The sequence below is a fragment of the Motacilla alba genome, unplaced genomic scaffold, assembly GCF_015832195.1.
Source record: "Motacilla alba alba isolate MOTALB_02 unplaced genomic scaffold, Motacilla_alba_V1.0_pri HiC_scaffold_35, whole genome shotgun sequence".
NCBI lineage: Eukaryota > Metazoa > Chordata > Aves > Passeriformes > Motacillidae > Motacilla > Motacilla alba.
The window spans coordinates 1,427,533-1,447,575 of record NW_024037447.1 but is presented as its reverse complement, the minus strand read 5'-3'; the positions used below and the strand labels follow the sequence as shown (position 1 = coordinate 1,447,575).

Genomic DNA, 20,043 nt, shown 5'->3' with positions numbered 1-20,043 from the left:
CACAGGGACACAGGGATGGGATAATGGGGTGACACTGTGACACGGTGACACAGTGATACAGTGCCAGGTGACAATGACAATGGCACGGGTGTCACCTGGTGGATCTCCTGCCAGCCGTTCTCGTCGGCCGTGCCGATGTGACACAGGGACACAGTGACACAGGGACACAGGGACACAGGGACACAGTGATGGGATAACGGGGTGACACAGTGACACGGTGACACGGTGACACAGTGACAGGTGACAATGACAGTGTCCCGGGTGTCACCTGGTGGATCTCCTGCCAGCCATTCTCGTCGGCCGTGCCGATGTGACACAGGCACACAGTGACACAGGGACAGGGTGACACAGTGACACAGGGACACAGGGACACAGGGACACAGGGACACAGGGATGGGGTGATGATGGGATAACGGGGTCACACAGTGACACAGTGACACGGTGACAAGGTGACAATGTGACAATGTGACAATGACAATGGCACGGGTGTCACCTGGTGGATCTCCTGCCAGCCGTTCTCGTCGGCCGTGCCGATGTGACATGGTGACACAGGGACACAGGGATGGGATAACGGGGTCACACAGTGACACAGTGACACGGTGACAAGGTGACAATGTGACAATGACAGTGACCCGGGTGTCACCTGGTGGATCTCCTGCCAGCCGTTCTCGTCGGCCGTGCCGATGTGCGCGCGGTTGTAGAGCAGCAGCTCGCAGCACCGCGGGTCGCCGCCCACCATGGCCGTGTGGTACAGCGGCGTCAGGCCCCGCCGGTCCTTGTAGTTCGGGGACCCGCCCAGGTCCAGCAGCGCCTGCGGGGGACACGGGGACACCCTTGGGACCCCCGGGTGACACCCCCAGACCCCCCCATGGCACCCCAAGACCCCTCCATGGCACCCACGGGTGTCACCCCCTTTATTTGGGGACCCCCCAGGTCCAGGAGCGCCTGCGGGGGGCACGGGGACACTGTTGGGACCCCCTGGGGACACCCTTGGGACCCCCGGGTGACATCCCCAAACCCCCCCCATGGCACCCACGGGACCCACAGGGGTGTCACCCCCACTTGTCCCTTTATTTGGGGACCCCCCCCCCCCCAGGTCCAGCAGCGCCTGCAGGGGACACGGGGACACCCTTGGGACCCCCTGGGGACACCCTTGGGACCCCCGGGTGACACCCCCAGACCCCTCCATGGCACCCCCGGGTGTCACCCCCTTTATTTGGGGACCCCCCCCAGGTCCAGCAGCACCTGCGGGTGACATGGTGACACTCAGGTGTCCCCAAGTGTCCCATGGATGGCCTCAGGTGTCCCCAGCTGTCCCCAGGTGTGCCAGGTGTGTCCCCAGGTGTCCCCAGCTGTCACAGGTGTCCCCAGGTGTCCCCAGGTGTCCCCGTGTGTCCCCAGGTGTCCCCAGGTGTGTCTGTGACTGTCCCCAGGTGTCCCCAGGTGTGTCTGTGTGTCACAGGTGTCCCAGGTGTCCCCAGGTGTCCCAGGTGTGTCCCCAGGTGTGTCCCCAGCTGTCCCTGTGTGTCCCCAGGTGTGCCCAGGTGTGTCCCCAGGTGTCCCCAGGTGTCCCCAGGTGTGTCTGTGACTGTCCCCAGGTGTCCCCAGGTGTCCCCAGGTGCTCACCAGCAGGGCAGGGTAGCGCCGCGTGCAGACGGCGCGGTGCAGCGCCCTCCCTGTGCCACCCCGTGTCCCCAGGTGTCCCCAGGTGTCCCCAGGTGTCCCCATGTGTCCCTGTGTGTCCCCAGCTGTCCCCAGGTGTCCCCAGGTGTGTCCCCAGGTGTCTCTATGTGTCCCCAGGTGTCCCCAGGTGTGTCCCCAGGTGTGTCCCCAGCTGTCCCTGTGTGTCCCCAGGTGTGCCCAGGTGTGTCCCCAGGTGTCCCCAGGTGTCCCCAGGTGTGTCTGTGACTGTCCCCAGGTGTCCCCAGGTGTCCCCAGGTGCTCACCAGCAGGGCGGGGTAGCGCCGCGTGCAGACGGCGCGGTGCAGCGCCCTGCCTGTGCCACCCCGTGTCCCCAGGTGTCCCCGGTGTGTCCCCAGGTGTCCCCAGGTGTCCCCAGGTGTCCCCAGGTGTGTCTGTGACTGTCTCCAGGTGTGTCTGTGACTGTCCCCAGGTGTCTCTATGTGTCCCCAGGTGTGTCCCCAGGTGTCTCTATGTGTCCCCAGGTGTCCCCAGGTGTCCCCAGGTGTCCCCAGGTGCTCACCAGCAGGGCAGGGTAGCGCCGCGTGCAGACGGCGCGGTGCAGCGCCCTCCCTGTGCCACCCCGTGTCCCCAGGTGTCCCCAGGTGTCCCCAGGTGTCCCCATGTGTCCCTGTGTGTCCCCAGCTGTCCCCAGGTGTCCCCAGGTGTGTCCCCAGGTGTCTCTATGTGTCCCCAGGTGTCCCCAGGTGTCCCCAGGTGTCCCCAGGTGTGTCCCCAGGTGTCTCTATGTGTCCCCAGGTGTCCCCAGGTGTGTCCCCAGGTGTCCCCAGGTGTCCCAGGTGTGTCCCCAGCTGTCACAGATGTCCCCAGGTGTCCCCAGGTGTGTCCCCATGTGTCCCCAGGTGTCCCCAGGTGTGTCCCCAGGTGTCTCTATGTGTCCCCAGGTGTCCCCAGGTGTGTCCCCATGTGTCCCCAGGTGTCCCCAGGTGTCCCCAGGTGTGTCTGTGACTGTCTCCAGGTGTGTCTGTGACTGTCCCCAGGTGTCTCTATGTGTCCCCAGGTGTGTCCCCAGGTGTCTCTATGTGTCCCCAGGTGTCCCCAGGTGTCCCCAGGTGTCCCCAGGTGCTCACCAGCAGGGCGGGGTAGCGCCGCGTGCAGACGGCGCGGTGCAGCGCCCTCCCTGTGCCACCCCCGTGTCCCCAGGTGTCCCCAGCTGTCCCCAGGTGTCCCCAGGTGTCCCCAGGTGTGTCTGTGACTGTCCCCAGGTGTCCCCAGGTGTGTCCCCAGGTGCTCACCAGCAGGGCGGGGTAGCGCCGCGTGCAGACGGCGCGGTGCAGCGCCCTCCCTGTGCCACCCCCGTGTCCCCAGGTGTCCCCAGGTGTCCCCAGGTGTGTCCCCAGGTGTCCCAGGTGTGTCCCCAGGTGTCCCCAGGTGTGTCCCCAGGTGTGTCCCCAGGTGTCTCTATGTGTCCCCAGGTGTGTCCCCAGGTGTCTCTATGTGTCCCCAGGTGTCCCTGTGTGTCCCCAGGTGTCCCCAGCTGTCCCCAGCTGTCCCCAGGTGTGTCTGTGACTGTCTCCAGGTGTGTCTGTGACTGTCCCCAGGTGTCCCCAGGTGTCCCCAGGTGCTCACCAGCAGGGCGGGGTAGCGCCGCGTGCAGACGGCGCGGTGCAGCGCCCTCCCTGTGCCACCCCCGTGTCCCCAGGTGTCCCCAGGTGTCCCCAGGTGTCCCCAGGTGTCCCAGGTGTGTCCCCAGGTGTCTCTATGTGTCCCCAGGTGTCCCCAGGTGTCCCCAGGTGCTCACCAGCAGGGCGGGGTAGCGCCGCGTGCAGACGGCGCGGTGCAGCGCGGTGGCTCCGTCGCGGGCGCGGAAGTCCAGGTGCGCGCCGCCCAGGCACAGCAGGCGGATGATCTCCACCTCCGCCGGGCCCTCGCGCTGCGCCGCCAGCGTCAGCGGCGTCTCTGGGGACAGCGGGGACATCGGGGACATCGGGGGGATTTGGGGACATCGGGGGCATTGGGGGCATTGGGGACATTGAGGGCATTGAGGGCATCAGGGATGTCAGGAGGATTTGGGGACATTGGGGACATCAGGGATGTCAGGGGTATTTGGGAACATTGGGGACATTGGAGGTGTCGGGGACATTGGGGACATTTGGGACATTGGGGACGTTGGGGACACTGAGGCTCCACCTCCGCCGGCCCCTCGCGCTGCGCCGCCAGCGTCAGCGGCGTCTCTGGGGACAGCGGGGACATCGGGGGGATTTGGGGACATTGGGGACATCGGGGACATCAGGGGGATTTGGGGACATTGGGGACATTGGGGACAGCGGGGACATCAGGGGGATTTGGGGACATTGGGGACATTGGGGACAGCGGGGACATCAGGGGGATTTGGGGACATTGGAGGCATTGGGGACATCATGGATGTCAGGAGGATTTGGGGACACTGGGGACATTGGAGGTGTCGGGGACATTGGGGACATTGGGGACATCAGGGACATCAGGGGGATTTGGGGACATTTGGGACATTGGGGGCGTTGGGGACACTGAGGCTCCACCTCCGCCGGGCCCTCGCGCTGCGCCGCCAGCGTCAGCGGCGTCTCTGGGGACAGCGGGGACAGCGGGGACATCGGGGGGATTTGGGGACATTGGAGGCATTGGGGACATCATGGATGTCAGGAGGATTTGGGGACACTGGGGACATTGGGGACATTGGGGACATCAGGGACGTCAGGAGGATTTGGGGACATTGGGGACACTGGAGGTGTCGGGGACAATGGGGAGATTTGGGGGCATTGGGGACATCGGGGACATCAGGGACATTGGGAACATCAGGGATGTCAGGGGTATTTGGGGACATTGGGGACATTGGGGACATCAGGGACTTCAGGAGGATTTGGGGACATTGGGGACATTGGAGGTGTCGGGGACATTGGGGACAATGGGGACATCACGGACGTCAGATGTATTTGGGGACATTGGAGGTGTCGGGGACATTGGGGACATTTGGGACATTGGGGACATTTGGGACATTGGGGACATCAGGGACATCAGGGGGATTTGGGGACATTTGGGACATTGGGGGCGTTGGGGACGCTGAGGCTCCACCTCAGCCGGGCCCTCGCGCTGCGCCGCCAGCGTCAGCGGCGCCTCTGGGGACAGCGGGGACAGCGGGGACATCGGGGGGATTTGGGGACATTGGGGGGATTTGGGGACATCGGGGGCATTGGGGACAGCGGGGGGATTTGGGGACATTTGGGACATTGGGGACATCGGGGACATCGGGGGGATTTGGGGACTTTGGGGGCATTGGGGACATTGGGGGCATTGGGGACATCAGGGACGTCAGGAGGATTTGGGGACATTGGGGACACTGGAGGTGTCGGGGACAATGGGGAGATTTGGGGGCATTGGGGACATCGGGGACATCAGGGACATTGGGAACATCAGGGATGTCAGGGGTATTTGGGGACATTGGGGACATTGGGGGCATGGGGACATTGGGAACATCAGGGACTTCAGGAGGATTTGGGGACATTGGGGACATTGGAGGTGTCGGGGATATTGGGGACATTGGGGACATCAGGGACATCAGGGGGATTTGGGGACATTTGGGACATTGGGGGCATTGGGGACGCTGAGGCTCCACCTCCGCCGGGCCCTCGCGCTGCGCCGCCAGCGTCAGCGGCGTCTCTGGGGACAGCGGGGACATCGGGGACATCGGGGGGATTTGGGGACATCAGGGACATCAGGGGTATTTGGGGACATTTGGGACATTGGGGACGTTGGGGACGCTGAGGCTCCACCTCAGTCGGGCCCTCGCGCTGCGCCGCCAGCGTCAGCGGCGCCTCTGTGGACAGCGGGGACACTGGGGACATCGGGGACATCAGGGACATCGGGGACAGCGGGGGCATTGGGGACAATGGGGACATTGGGGGGATTTGGTGACACTGGGGACATCGGGGACAGCGGGGAGATTTGGGGACATTGGAGGTGGCAGGGACATTGGGGGCATTGGGGACATTGGGAACATCAGGGACTTCAGGAGGATTTGGGGACATTGGGGATATTGGAGGTGTCGGGGACATTGGGGACAATGGGGACATCACGGACGTCAGATGTATTTGGGGACATTGGAGGTGTCGGGGACATTGGGGACATTTGGGACATTGGGGACATTGGAGACACTGAGGCTCCGCCTCAGCCGGGCCCTCGCGCTGCGCCGCCAGCATCAGCGGCATCTCGGGGACATTGGGGACATCGGGGGGATTTGGGGACATTGGGGACATTAGGGGCATTGGGGACGTGAGGGGGATTTGGGGACACTGGGGACATTGGAGCTGTCGGGGACATTGGGGACATTGGGGACATCAGGGGAGTTGGGGACACTGGGGACATCGGGGACATTTGGGGACAATGGGGACATCAGGGACGTCAGGGGGATTTGGGGACATTGGGGGGATTTGGGGACATTGGGGACATTGGGGGATTTGGGGACATTGGGGACATTTGGGGGGACCTGGGAACATTGCAGGTGTCCCCAAGGATTTTGAGGTCCCGGGGGAGGGGGGGGAGGTTTGGCCAGATTTTTGGGGGGATTTTGGGGTGATTTTGGGGTAATTTTGGGGGTAATTTTTGGGGTGATTTTGAGGTGATTTTGGGGTTATTTTTGGGGTGATTTTTGAGGTGATTTTGGGGGATTTTGGGTTGATTTTGGGGTAATTTTTGAGGTGATTTTGGGGCATGTTGGGCTGATTTTGGGGTGAATTTTGGGGTGATTTTGGGGTAATTTTTGGGGTGATTTTGGGCTGATTTTGGGGTGATTTTGGGGTAATTTTTGGGGTGATTTTGGGCTGATTTTGGGCTGATTTTGGGGTGATTTTGGGGTAATTTTTGGGGTGATTTTGGGGTGATTTTGGGGTGCTTTTTAAGGTGATTTCGTGGGATTTTGGGGCTGATTTTGGGGCTCACCCCCCGAGTCGGAGTCGTGGTAGTTGGGTATTTTTTGAGGTGATTTTGGGCTGATTTGGGGGCAATTTTTGGGGTGATTTTGGGGTGATTTCAGGGGATTTTGGGGCTGATTTTGGGGCTCACCCCCCGAGTCGGAGTCGTGGTAGTTGGGTATTTTTTGGGGTGATTTTTTGCGGTAATTTTTGGGCTGATTTTGGGCTGATTTTGGGGTGATTTTGGGGTAATTTTTGGGGTGATTTTGGGGTGATTTTGGGCTGATTTTGGGCTGATTTTGGGCCGATTTTGAGGTGATTTTTGGGGTGATTTTGGGGTGATTTTGGGGTGATTTTGGGGTGATTTGGGGGGATTTTGGGGCTCACCCCCTGAATCGGAGTCGTGGTAGTTGGGTATTTTTTGGGGTGATTTTTTGCGGTAATTTTTGGGGTGATTTTGGGCTGATTTTGGGGTGATTTTGGGGTAATTTTTGGGGTGATTTTGGGGTGATTTTGGGCTGATTTTGGGCCGATTTTGAGGTGATTTTTGGGGTGATTTTTGGGGTGATTTTTGGGCTGATTTTGGGGATTTTGGGGCTCACCCCCTGAGTCCGAGTCGTGGTAGATGGGGAATTTTTGGGGTGATTTTTTGCGGTAATTTTTGGCTGATTTTGGGCTGATTTTGGGGTAATTTTTGGGGTGATTTTGGGCTGATTTTGGGGTGATTTTGGGGTAATTTTTGGGGTGATTTTGGGCTGATTTTGGGCCGATTTTGGGGTGATTTTCAGATGATTTTTGGGGTGATTTTGGGGGTGATTTTGGGGTAATTTTGGGGTGATTTGGGGGGATTTTGGGGCTCACCCCCTGAATCGGAGTCGTGGTAGATGGGGAATTTTTGGGGTGATTTTGGGGTGATTTTTGGGGTGATTTTTGGGCTGATTTTGGGGATTTTGTGGCTCACCCCCTGAGTCGGAGTCGTGGTAGATGGGGAATTTTTGGGGTGATTTTGGGCTGATTTTGGGCTGATTTTGGGGTGATTTTGAGGTGATTTTGAGATGATTTTTGGGGTGATTTTGGGGTGATTTTGTGGTAATTTTTGGGGTGATTTTGGGCTGATTTTGGGCTGAATTTGGGCCGATTTTGAGGTGATTTTTGGGGTGATTTTGGGGTGATTTTGGGGTGATTTTGGGGTGATTTGGGGGGATTTTGGGGCTCACCCCCTGAATCGGAGTCGTGGTAGATGGGGAATTTTTGGGGTGATTTTGGGGTGATTTTTGGGGTGATTTTTGGGCTGATTCTGGGGATTTTGTGGCTCACCCCCTGAGTCGGAGTCGTGGTAGATGGGGAATTTTTGGGGTGATTTTGGGGTGATTTTGGGGTGATTTTGGGGTGATTTTGAGGTGATTTTGAGATGATTTTTGGGGTGATTTTGGGGTGATTTTGGGGTAATTTTTGGGGTGATTTTGGGCCGATTTTGGGCTGATTTTTGGGCAGATTTTGGGCCAATTTTGGGGTGATTTTTGGGGTGATTTTGGGGGTGATTTTGGGCCAGTTTTGGGGTGATTTGGGGGATTTTGGGGCTCACCCCCCGAGTCGGAGTCGTGGTAGTTGGGTATTTTTTGGGGTGATTTTTTGCGGTAATTTTTGGGGTGATTTTGGGCTGATTTTGGGCCGATTTTGGGGTAATTTTTGGGGTGATTTTGGGGGTGATTTTGGGGTGATTTTGGGGTGATTTGGGGGGATTTTGGGGCTCACCCCCTGAATCGGAGTCGTGGTAGATGGGGAATTTTTGGGGTGATTTTGGGGTGATTTTTGGGGTGATTTTTGGGCTGATTTTGGGGATTTTGTGGCTCACCCCCTGAGTCGGAGTCGTGGTAGATGGGGAATTTTTGGGGTGATTTTGGGGTGATTTTGGGCCGATTTTGAGATGATTTTTGGGGTGATTTTGGGGTGATTTTGGGGTAATTTTTGGGGTGATTTTGGGCCGATTTTGGGCTGATTTTTGGGCTGATTTTGGGCCGATTTTGGGGTGATTTTGGGGTAATTTTTGGGGTGATTTTGGGGTGATTTTGGGCCGATTTTGGGGGATTTTGGGGCTCACCCCCCGAGTCGGAGTCGTGGTAGTTGGGGTCCAGCCCCCGCTCCAGCAGCCGCGCCACCTTCTCGGCCGAGCCGTGCTGGACGTAATCCAGAAACTTCCGCAGCCCCGTCTGGGGACACCGGAGGGGACATTGGGGACACCAGAGGGGACATTGGGGACACCGGAGACACCGGGGACACCGGGGACACTGGGGACACTGGGGACATCGGGGACATTGGGGACACTGGGGACACTGGGGACATCGGGGACATTGGGGACATTGGGGAGAGGAGGGGACACTGGGGACATCAAGGAAATAGGGGACAGGAGGGGACAGGAGGGGACACTGGGGACATTGGGGACACTGGGGACACTTGGGGACATTGGGGACACCGGGGACACGAGAGGGGACACTGGGGACACTGGGGACATCGGGGACATTGGGGATAGGAGGGGACATTGGAGACATTGGGGAAAGGAGGGGACATTGGGGACATTGGGGACACTGGGGACATTGGGGACATTGGGGACATTGGGGACATCTGGGGACATTTTGGGGACATTGTGGACAGGAGGGGACACAGGGGGCACTTGGGGACATTTGGGGACACCCAGGAGCCCTGGGGGACACTTGGTGACACCTGGGGGTGGGGCGTGGCCATGCAGGCTGGGGGTGTGGCCTCAGAGGTGAGGGGTGTGGCCAGGGGAAGGGGCGTGGCCAAAAGGAAAAGGGGCGGAGCCATTGTGGGGCCCGTGCACAACGGGGCGTGGCCAGGGTGGGGAGGTCATTAACCAAGGGGCGTGGCCACTGAGAGGGGCGTGGCCAGGAGACTTGTTGAGAAGAAAGGGCGTGGCCAAAGTGCAGGGGGTGTGGCCATGGAGTAGGGTGGAGGGCGTGGCCAATGGGCAGAGGGGTGTGGCCGACACAAAGGGGCGTGGTCTAGGGGGAAGTAGGCGTGTCCAGGCATTCAGGCGGTTGGGGGGCGTGGTCAATGAGCAGAGGGTGTGGCCATGGATGCAGGGGGCGTGACCGCAGCTGCATGAGTCGCTGGTGAAAAGGGGCGTGGCTATAACACAAGATGGGCGTGTTTGGGGAATGGGGGGGCGCGGTCAATGAGCAGAGGGGCGTGGCCGGGAGGCGGAGGGGGCGTGGCCGCGGGGCGGGGGGCGTGTCCCACCCACCTTGGTGTGCAGCTTGGCCAGTTGTTTCTCGTCCAGGTTGGTTTGTTTGTACACCCGGGTCTTGTACCGGAACTGGGGGCGGGGTCAGCACCGGGCCACGCCCCCCACAACGGGGGGACACGCCCCCACCCTGCCCTGACCACGCCCACCCCATGGGAAACACACTACACCTGTCCTAAGCCACGCCCACTCATCAGGTCACACCCCAGATGCTACATAAGCCACGCCCATCCCATAAGGACACACCCTTAACTGGATTAGGCCACGCCCACCCCGCGGGCCACGCCCAATAATGCCACGCCCTCTTTATGATGACGCCCCCTTTCTCCCAACACAAACCCCGCCCCTCTGTTATCCAAATTTCCCCTTTTGGCCCCTCCCCAAATTCCCACCACGCCCCCCCGCCAATCCAAGCCACTCCCACTAGGTGACCACGCCCACAGAGAGACCACGCCCACTTGGCGGCATTTTAAGCCCCGAATTTGCCATTTTTACCCAAATTCTGTCGCCTTGTCGCCTCCCCAAAATGAGACCACGCCCACCCCTTGGCCCCACCCACCCAAGAGCCACACCCACTGCGACCACGCCCCCAGGACCACACCCAGACCCTGGAAACGCCCCACATCAATTTAACCCCAAATCCGCCACTTTTACCCCAATTCTCCCTCATTAACCCCGCCCTGAATTCATGCCACGCCCCCAGGACCACACCCACAGTGACCACGCCCCCGTGACCACACCCAGACCCTGACCACACCCACCTCGAGGTAGGGCACGCCCACTGTCCATCATTTTAACCCCAAATCTGCCATTTTTACCCCAATTCTCCCCCATCAACCCCACCCAAAACGGATGCTACGCCCCCAGGACCACACCCACGGTGACCACGCCCCCCAGGACCACACCCAGACCCTGGCCACGCCCACCCCACGTCATTTTAACCCCAAAGCCGTCACTTTTACCCAAATTCTCCCCCATCAGCCCCACCCCCATCTGACACCACACCCACCAGGACCACACCCACAGTGACCACGCCCACCAATCATCAGGCCACGCCCACCCCACACCATTTTAACCCCAAATCCGCCACTTTTACCCCAATTCTCCCTCATCAACCCCACCCCAAACTGATGCTACGCCCCCAGGACCACACCCACAGTGACCACGCCCACGTGACCACACCCACCCCCTGTCCACGCCCACTCTACATCATTTTAACCCCAAATCCGCCACTTTTACCCAAATTCTCCCTCATCAACCCCACCCCAAACTGATGCTACGCCCCCAGGACCACACCCACAGTGACCACGCCCACCAGCCATCAGGCCACGCCCACCCCATACCATTTTAACCCCAAATCTGCCACTTTAGCCTAAATACACCCTCGTTTATCGCACCCCAAATGGACACCACACCCCCCAGGACCACACCCACGGTGACCACGCCCCCCAGGACCACACCCACGGTGACCACGCCCCCGCGGCCACACCCAGACCCTTGCCAAGCCCACTCTACATCATTTTAACCCCAAATCCGCCACTTTTACCAAAATTCTCCCTCCTTAACCTCACCCCAAACTGATGCTATGCCGCCAGGACCACACCCACAGTGACCACGCCCACGTGACCACACCCAGACAATGGCCACGCCCACATCGAGGTAGGGCACACCCACTCTCCATCAATTTAACCCCAAATCCGCCACTTTTACCCCAATTGTCCCGCATTAACCCCACCCCAAACAGACACCACACCCCCCAGGACCACACCCACAGTGACCACGCCCACCAACCATCAGGCCACGCCCACGCCACACCATTTTAACCCCAAATCCGCCCCTTTAGCCTAAATTCACCCTCGTTTATTGCACCCCAAATGGACACCACACCCCCCAGGACCACACCCACGGTGACCACGCCCCCCAGGACCACACCCAGACCCTAGCCACGCCCACCCCACATAATTTTAACCCCAAATCCGCCACTTTTACCCAAATTCTCCCCCATCAGCCCCACCCCCATCTGACACCACACCAACCAGGACCACACCCACAGTGACCACGCCCCCCGCGACCACACCCAGCCCCCCAGGCCACGCCCACCTCGAGGTAGGCCCGCCCACTCCACATCATTTTAATCCCAAATCCAACACTTTTACCCCAATTCTCCCTCATTAACCCCACCCCAAACAGATGCTACGCCCCCAGGACCACACCCACAGTGACCACGCCCACCAACCATCAGGCCACGCCCACCCCACACCATTTTAACCCCAAATCTGCCACTTTAGCCTAAATTCACCCTCGTTTATTGCACCCCAAATGGACACCACACCCCCCAGGACCACACCCACGGTGACCACGCCCCCGCGGCCACACCCAGACCCTTGCCACGCCCACTCTACATCATTTTAACCCCAAATCCTCCACTTTTACCCAAATTCTCCCTCATTAACCCCACCCCAAACTGACACCACACCCCCCAGGACCACACCCACGGTGACCACGCCCCCGCGGCCACACCCACCCCCTGTCCACGCCCACTCTACATCATTTTAACCCCAAATCCGCCACTTTTACCCAAATTCTCCCTCATCAACCCCACCCCAAACTGATGCTACGCCCCCAGGACCACACCCACAGTGACCACGCCCACCAGCCATCAGGCCACGCCCACCCCATACCATTTTAACCCCAAATCTGCCACTTTAGCCTAAATACACCCTCGTTTATCGCACCCCAAATGGACACCACACCCCCCAGGACCACACCCACGGTGACCACGCCCCCCAGGACCACACCCACGGTGACCACGCCCCCGCGGCCACACCCAGACCCTTGCCAAGCCCACTCTACATCATTTTAACCCCAAATCCGCCACTTTTACCAAAATTCTCCCTCCTTAACCTCACCCCAAACTGATGCTATGCCGCCAGGACCACACCCACAGTGACCACGCCCACGTGACCACACCCAGACAATGGCCACGCCCACATCGAGGTAGGGCACACCCACTCTCCATCAATTTAACCCCAAATCCGCCACTTTTACCCCAATTGTCCCGCATTAACCCCACCCCAAACAGACACCACACCCCCCAGGACCACACCCACAGTGACCACGCCCACCAACCATCAGGCCACGCCCACGCCACACCATTTTAACCCCAAATCCGCCCCTTTAGCCTAAATTCACCCTCGTTTATTGCACCCCAAATGGACACCACACCCCCCAGGACCACACCCACAGCGACCACGCCCCCCAGGACTGCACCCATCCCCGCCACGCCCACCCTTACATCATTTTAACCCCAAATCTGCCAATTTTACCCAAATTGTCCCTCATTAACCCCACCCCAAACTGACACCACACCCTCCAGGACCACACCCACAGTGACCACGCCCACTAACCATCAGGCCACGCCCACCCCACATCATTTTAACCCCAAATCCGCCACTTTTACCCAAATTCTCCCTCATCAACCCCACCCCAAACTGATGCTACGCCCCCAGGAGCACACCCACAGCGACCACGCCCCCCCGAGACCACACCCACCCCCTGGCCACGCCCACCCCACATCATTTTAACCCCAAATCCGCCACTTTTACCCCAATTCTCCCTCATCAACCCCACCCCAAACTGATGCTACGCCCCCCAGGACCACACCCACAGTGACCACGCCCACAAACCATCAGGCCACGCCCACGCCACACCATTTTAACCCCAAATCTGCCACTTTAGCCTAAATTCACCCTCGTTTATCGCACCCCAAATGGACACCACACCCCCCAGGACCACACCCACGGTGACCACGCCCCCGCGGCCACACCCAGACCCTGGCCACGCCCACCCCACATCATTTTAACCCCAAATCCGCCACTTTTACCCAAATTCTCCCTCATCAACCCCACCCCAAACTGACACAACAACAACAGGACCCCACCCACTGTGACCACGCCCCCCAGGACCACACCCAGCCCCCAGCCACGCCCACCTCGAGGTAGGACACGCCCACCTCACACCATTTTAACCCCAAATCTGCCACTTTTACCCAAATTCTCCCTCATCAACCCCACCCCAAACTGATACCACACCCCCCCAGGACCACACCCACAGTGACCACGCCCACCAACCATCAGGCCACGCCCACCCCACAACATTTTACCCCCAAATCTGCCACTTTAGCCTAAATTCACCCTCGTTTATTGCACCCCAAATGGACACCACACCCCCCAGGACCACACCCACGGTGACCACGCCCCCGCGGCCACACCCAGACCCTTGCCACGCCCACTCTACATCATTTTAACCCCAAATCCGCCACTTTTACCCAAATTCTCCCTCATCAACCCCACCCCAAACTGATGCTACGCCCCCAGGACCACACCCACAGCGACCACGCCCCCCGCGGCCACACCCAGCCCCCCGGCCACGCCCACCTCGAGGTAGGGCACGCCCTGGTCGAAGCTCTGGGGGTAGTCGCGCAGCGGGCGCTCCTCGTCCAGGAACTTGGCGTCGCGGCCGGCGGCGGCGGGCTGGAAGAGGCCGTAGTTGAGGCCGTCGTGGAGCCCCTCGGTCAGCGCGCACAGCAGCTGCTGCTTGGCCGCCCACACCGCCGCGCCCGGGTCGAAGCGCAGGCACTTCTGGGGGGGACAGCGGGAAAACGGGGGGGTCAGGGCCGGGGGGAACCCCGGAAGGGAAAACTTGGAGGGTTTGGGGTGAGGGGATCCCGGAAATGCCGGGATTGGGGAGCACTGAGAGGGGAAAATGGCCCAAATCTCCTTAAAAGGATCCAAAAACCCAAAAAAACCCAAAAAAACCCCTCTGGGATTAATCCCAAAAAAGCAGATTTGGGGGGGTCAGGGCGGGGGGAACCCCAAAAGGGAAAACTTGGAGGGTTTGGGGTGAGGGGATCCTGAAAATGCCGGGATTGGGGGACCCTGGGTGGGGAAAATGGCAAAAATCTCCTTAAAAGGATCCAAAAAGCCCAAAAAACCCCAAAAAAACCCCTCTGGGATTAATCCCAAAAAAGCAGATTTGGGGGGGTCAGGGTGAGGGGAACCCCGAAAGGGAAAACTTGGAGGGTTTGGGGTGAGGGGATCCTGAAAATGCCGGAATTGGGGGATGCTGGGTGGGGAAAATGGCCCAAATCTCCTCAAAATGACCCAAAAAGCCCAAAAATAGTTCGGGATGAGCCCCAAAAATGCAGATTTGGGGGTCAGGGCAGGGGGAACCCCAAAAGGGAAAGCCCAAATGAGGGGACCCCAAAAAAACCCCCGGGTTGGGGAGCACTGGGTGGGTAAAATGGCCCAAAATCTCCTCAAAATGACCTAAAAACCCCCCAAAAATCCTTTGGGATGAGCCCCAGAAATGCAGATTTGGGGGGGTCAGAGCACGGGGAACCCCAAAAGTGAAACCTTGGAGGGTTTGGGGTGAGGGGATCCCGGAAATCCCGGGATTGGGCGACCCTGGGTGGGGAAAATGGCAAAAATCTCCTTAAAAGGATCCAAAAAGCCCAAAAAAACCCCAAAAAAAAAACCCCTCTGGGATTAATCCCAAAAAAGCAGATTTGGGGGGGTCAGGGTGAGGGGAACCCCGAAAGGGAAAACTTGGAGGGTTTGGGGTGAGGGGATCCTGAAAATGCCGGAATTGGGGGATGCTGGGTGGGTAAAATGGCAAAAATCTCCTTAAAAGGATCCAAAAACCCCCAAAAAAACCAAAAAAAACCCCTCTGGGATTAATCCCAAAAAAGCAGATTTGGGGGGGTCAGGGCGGGGGGAACCCCGAAAGGGAAACCCTGGAGGGTTTGGGGTGAGGGGATCCCGAAAATCCCGGGATTGGGGGACCCTGGGTGGGGAAAATGGCAAAAATCTCCTTAAATTGATCCAAAAAACCCAAAAATAGTTCGGGATGAGCCCCAAAAATGCAGATTTGGGGGTCAGGGCAGGGGGAACCCCAAAAGGGAAAGCCCAAATGAGGGGACCCCAAAAAAACCCCCGGGATTGGGGAGCACCAGGAGGGGAAATTGCCTCATAAACCCCAAAACCCCCCCAAAATGCCCCCAAATCCTCCGGGATGAGTCCCAAAAATGGGAGCCCCAAAGGTTTTGGGGGGGGTCAGGGCGTGGGGAACCCCGAAAGGGAAAACTTGGAGGGTTTGGGGTGAGGGGACCCCAAAAATCCCGGGATTGGGGGGCCCTGGGTGGGGAAAATGGCCCAAATCTCCTCAAAATGCCCTAAGAAAAACCCCAAAAACCCCCCAAAAATCCCCTGGGATTAACCCCGAAAATGCAGATTTGGGGGGTCAGGGCGCGGGGAACCCCAAAAGTGAAACCTTGGAGGGTTTGGGGTGAGGGGATCCCAAAAATCCCGGGATTGGGGGGCCCTGGGTGGAGAAATGGCCCTAAATGGGTCCAAATTACCCCCCAAAAACCCCCCAAAACCCCTGGGATTAATCCCAAAAATGTGGATTTTGGGGGTTCGGGTCATGGGAACCCCAAAAGTTCAGCCCCGATGAGGGGACCCCAAAAAAACCCCGAGTTTGGGGAGCCCTGGGTGGGGAAAATGCCCCAAATCACCTCAAAATGGCCCCAAAAAACCCCAAAAAATCCCCTGGGAGGAGTCCCAAAAATGGAATTTTGGGGGGAATTTTTGGGGGGTCAGGACGGGGGAACCCCAAAAATGAAACCCCAAAGGGTTTGGGGTGAGGGGACCCCAAAAAACCCTGGGTGGGGAAAATGCCCCAGAATTTTTTGGGGGTGCCTGGAATTTTTTAGGAGGGAATTCCCAACTTTTTTTAAGGTTTTCCCAATTCTTGCGGGGAAAAATTCTCAATTTTTTGGGGAAAAATTCTCAATTTTGGGGTGAAAAATTCCCATTTTTTTGAGTTAAAAATTCCCATTTTTGGGGGGAAAAAATCCCTTTTTTTTTTGGGAAAAATTCTCAATTTTTGGGGAGAAAATTCCCAATTTTGGGGGGAACAATTCCAAATTTTTGGGGAAAAATTCTCAATTTTGGGGGTGAAAATTTGCATTTTTTGGGGGGGAAAGTGTTCAATTTTGACAGGAAAAATTCCCATTTTTTGGGTTAAAAATTCCCATCTTTTGGGGGAAAATTCTCAATTTTGGGGGAAAAATTCTCAGGTTTTGGGGAAAATTTCCCATTTTGTTGGGGAAAAATTCCCATTTTTTGAGGAAAAATTCCTATTTTTTGGGGTAAAATTCTCAATATTTTGGGGCAAAAATTCCCAATTTTTTGGGGAACAATTCCCAATTTATGGGGAAAAATTCTCTACTTTGGGGGCAAAAATTCTCAGGTTTTGGGGGGAAAAATTCCTATTTTTTGGGGAAAAATTCCCATTTTTGGGGGGGAAATTCCCCATTTTTGGGGGGAAAAATTCCCATTTTGTTGGGAAAAAAATTCCCATTTTTGGGGGAAAAAAATTCCAAATTTTTGGGGGGAATAAATCCCATTTTTGGGAGGAAAAATTCCTATTTTTTGGGGTAAAATTCTCATTTTTGGGGTGAAAATTCCCAATTTGGGGGGAAAAATTCTCAATTTTGGGGGGAAAAATTCTCAATTTTTTGGGGAACAATTCCCAGTTTTTGGGGAACAATTCCCAATTTTTGGGGAAAAGTTTTAGTTTTGGGGGGGGGGGAAATTCCCAATTTTTGGGGTAAAATTCTCAACTTTGGGGGCAAAAATTCTCAGCTTTTGGGGGGAAAAATTTTTAATTTTGCGGGAAAAATTCTCAATTTTGGGGGAAAATTTCCCATTCATTTGGGGGAAAAGTGCTCAATTATGACGGGAAAAAATCCTATTTTTTGGGGAAAAAATCCCTTTTTTGGGGGAAAAATTCCCATTTTTGGGGGGAAAAATTCCCATTTTTGGAGGAAAAATTCCCATTTTTTTTGGTTAAAAATTCCCAATTTTGGGGCAAAAATTCCCATTTATTGGGGGAAAAAAATCCTATTTTTTGGGGTAAAATTCTCAATATTTTGGGAAAAAATTCCCATTTTTTTGGTTAAAAATTCCCAATTTTTGGGTTAAAAATTCCCATTTTTGGGGGCAAAAAATCCCATTTTTGGAGGAAAAATTCCCATTTTTTGGAGGAAAAATTCCCATTTTTAGAGGGAAAAAATCCTATTTTTGGGGGGAAAAATTCTCCATTTTTTGGGGGGGGGAAGTCTCAATTTTTGGGGGAAAAATTTCCAATTTTTTTGGTGGAAAAATTCCCATTTTTTGGAGGAAAAATTCCCATTTTTGGAGGGAAAAATTCCCACTTTTCGTGGGGAAAAATTCCCTCTATTTTAGGGGGAAAATTCCCTCTTTTTTGGGGAAAAAGTCTCAATTTGGGGGGGAAAAAATCTCAATTTTTTTGGGGTGAAAATTCCCAATTTTTTGGGGGAGAAATTCCCATTTTTGGTGGAAAAAATCCCATTTTTTGGTTGAAAAAATCCCATTTTTTTGGGGAAAAATTCCCAATTATCCGGGGTACAACCCCCAATATTTTTTCCCCTCTCCCCCCATTTTTTCCCCTCTTTCCCCCCATTTTTCCCGCCCCCCGGGCCGCTCCCGGGCTCTGCGCTCACCGTCTGGTGCAGGTCGGGGATGCCGATGCGGAACACCATCATGCTGAAATGATCCTCGGGGGCCGGCGGCGGCCGCGGGGGGCCCCGGGGGGCGCGGGGGGGCCCGGCCTTGGCGCCGGCTCCGGCTCCGGGGGGGCCCTCGCGGGAGCTCCCCGAGTCCGAGTCGGCCTCGGGGTACTCGGAGCCCCGACCGCCCTCCTCCTCCTCGCTGGAGGCCGGCGTGCGCGGCATCGCCTCACCATGCCAGGCTGCCGGGGAAAAACGGGGTGAGAGCGGCTCGGAATCGCAGGAAGAGGAGAAAGAACGGGAAAAAACAGACGAAACTGCCGGGAACGGGGTCAGGATGGCACCAAAACTCAGCGAAATCACCCGGAATGGCTTAAAAACATCCTTAAACTCAGCAAAACCACCCGAAACTCAACAAACCCATCCCGAAACCCAGCAAAACCACCCAAAATTGGTTAAAACCATCCCAAAACTCATCAGAATCATCTAAAATTCCTTAAAACCATCCCAGAACTCAGCAAAACCACACAAGACTCACTAAAATCCCCCAAAACTCAGCAAAATCCCCCAAAACTCAACAAAATCACCCAAAATTCCTTAAAACCACCCCAAAACTCATCAAAACCACGCAAAACTCATCAAAATCTCTCCAAATGTCCTTAAAATCCCCACCAATGCCTTTCACACCACTCCAACCCTCCTCAAGACCATCCGAAATCTCATCAAAATCCCCCAAAACCTCCTCGAAATCCCTGAAAATTCTTTAAATCCGACCCCAAACCCCCCAAATCCCCCCGGTGAGGGGATGGGCGGGGAGGCATCGCCTCGCCAGGCCAGGCTGCCGGGAAAACGGGATGAGAGCGGCTCGGAATCGCAGGAAGAGGAGAAAGAACGGAAAAAAACAGACGAAACTGCCGGGAACGGGGTCAGGATGGCACCAAAACTCAGCGAAATCACCCGGAATGGCTTAAAAACATCCCTAAACTCAGCAAAATCACATGAAACTCAACAAACCCATCCCGAAACTCAGCAAAACCACCCAAAATTCCTTAAAACCATCCCAAAACTCAACAAAACCACCCCAAACCTCAGCAAAATCACCCGAAAATTCCCTGAAACCATCCCAAAGTTCATCAAAACCATCCCAAAACTCAACAACACCATCCCAAAATTCATAAAAATCACCCAAAACTCATCAAAATCATCCAGAATTCCTTAAAACCATCCCAAAACTCAACAAAATCATCCCAAAACTCATCAGAATTACCCAAAAATTCCTTAAAAACGTCCCAAAACTCATCAAAACCACCCAAAACTCAACAAAATCACCCAAAACTCATCAGAATCACCCAAAATTCCTTGAAACCATCCCAAAACTCATCAAAACCACCCAAAACTCATCGAAATCCCACCAAATGTCCTTAAAATCCCCACCAATGCCTTTCACGCCACTCCAACCCTCCTCAAGACCACCCGAAATCTCATCAAAATCCCCCAAAACCTCCTCGAAATCCCCCAAATTCTTTAAATCCGACCCAAAATCCGACCCAAAATCCCCCCGGTGAGGGGATGGGCGGGGAGGCATCGCCTCGCCAGGCCAGGCT

General features: G+C 56.4%; 1 protein-coding gene across 1 annotated transcript; it reads right to left on the bottom strand.

Moving 5' to 3' along the window:
- Nucleotides 1-418: 418 nt before the first annotated feature.
- LOC119696708 (SH3 and multiple ankyrin repeat domains protein 1-like) lies at nt 419-18,684 on the bottom strand. The gene is made up of 6 exons (XM_038126510.1): nt 18,434-18,684; nt 14,283-14,486; nt 9,847-9,918; nt 8,686-8,794; nt 3,443-3,600; nt 419-811 (listed from the first exon to the last, which is right to left on the bottom strand). The coding sequence occupies exons 1-6, from the start codon at nt 18,662-18,664 to the stop codon at nt 419-421; spliced, it is 1,167 nt and encodes a 388-aa protein (XP_037982438.1). The 5' UTR covers nt 18,665-18,684.
- Nucleotides 18,685-20,043: the final 1,359 nt, after the last annotated feature.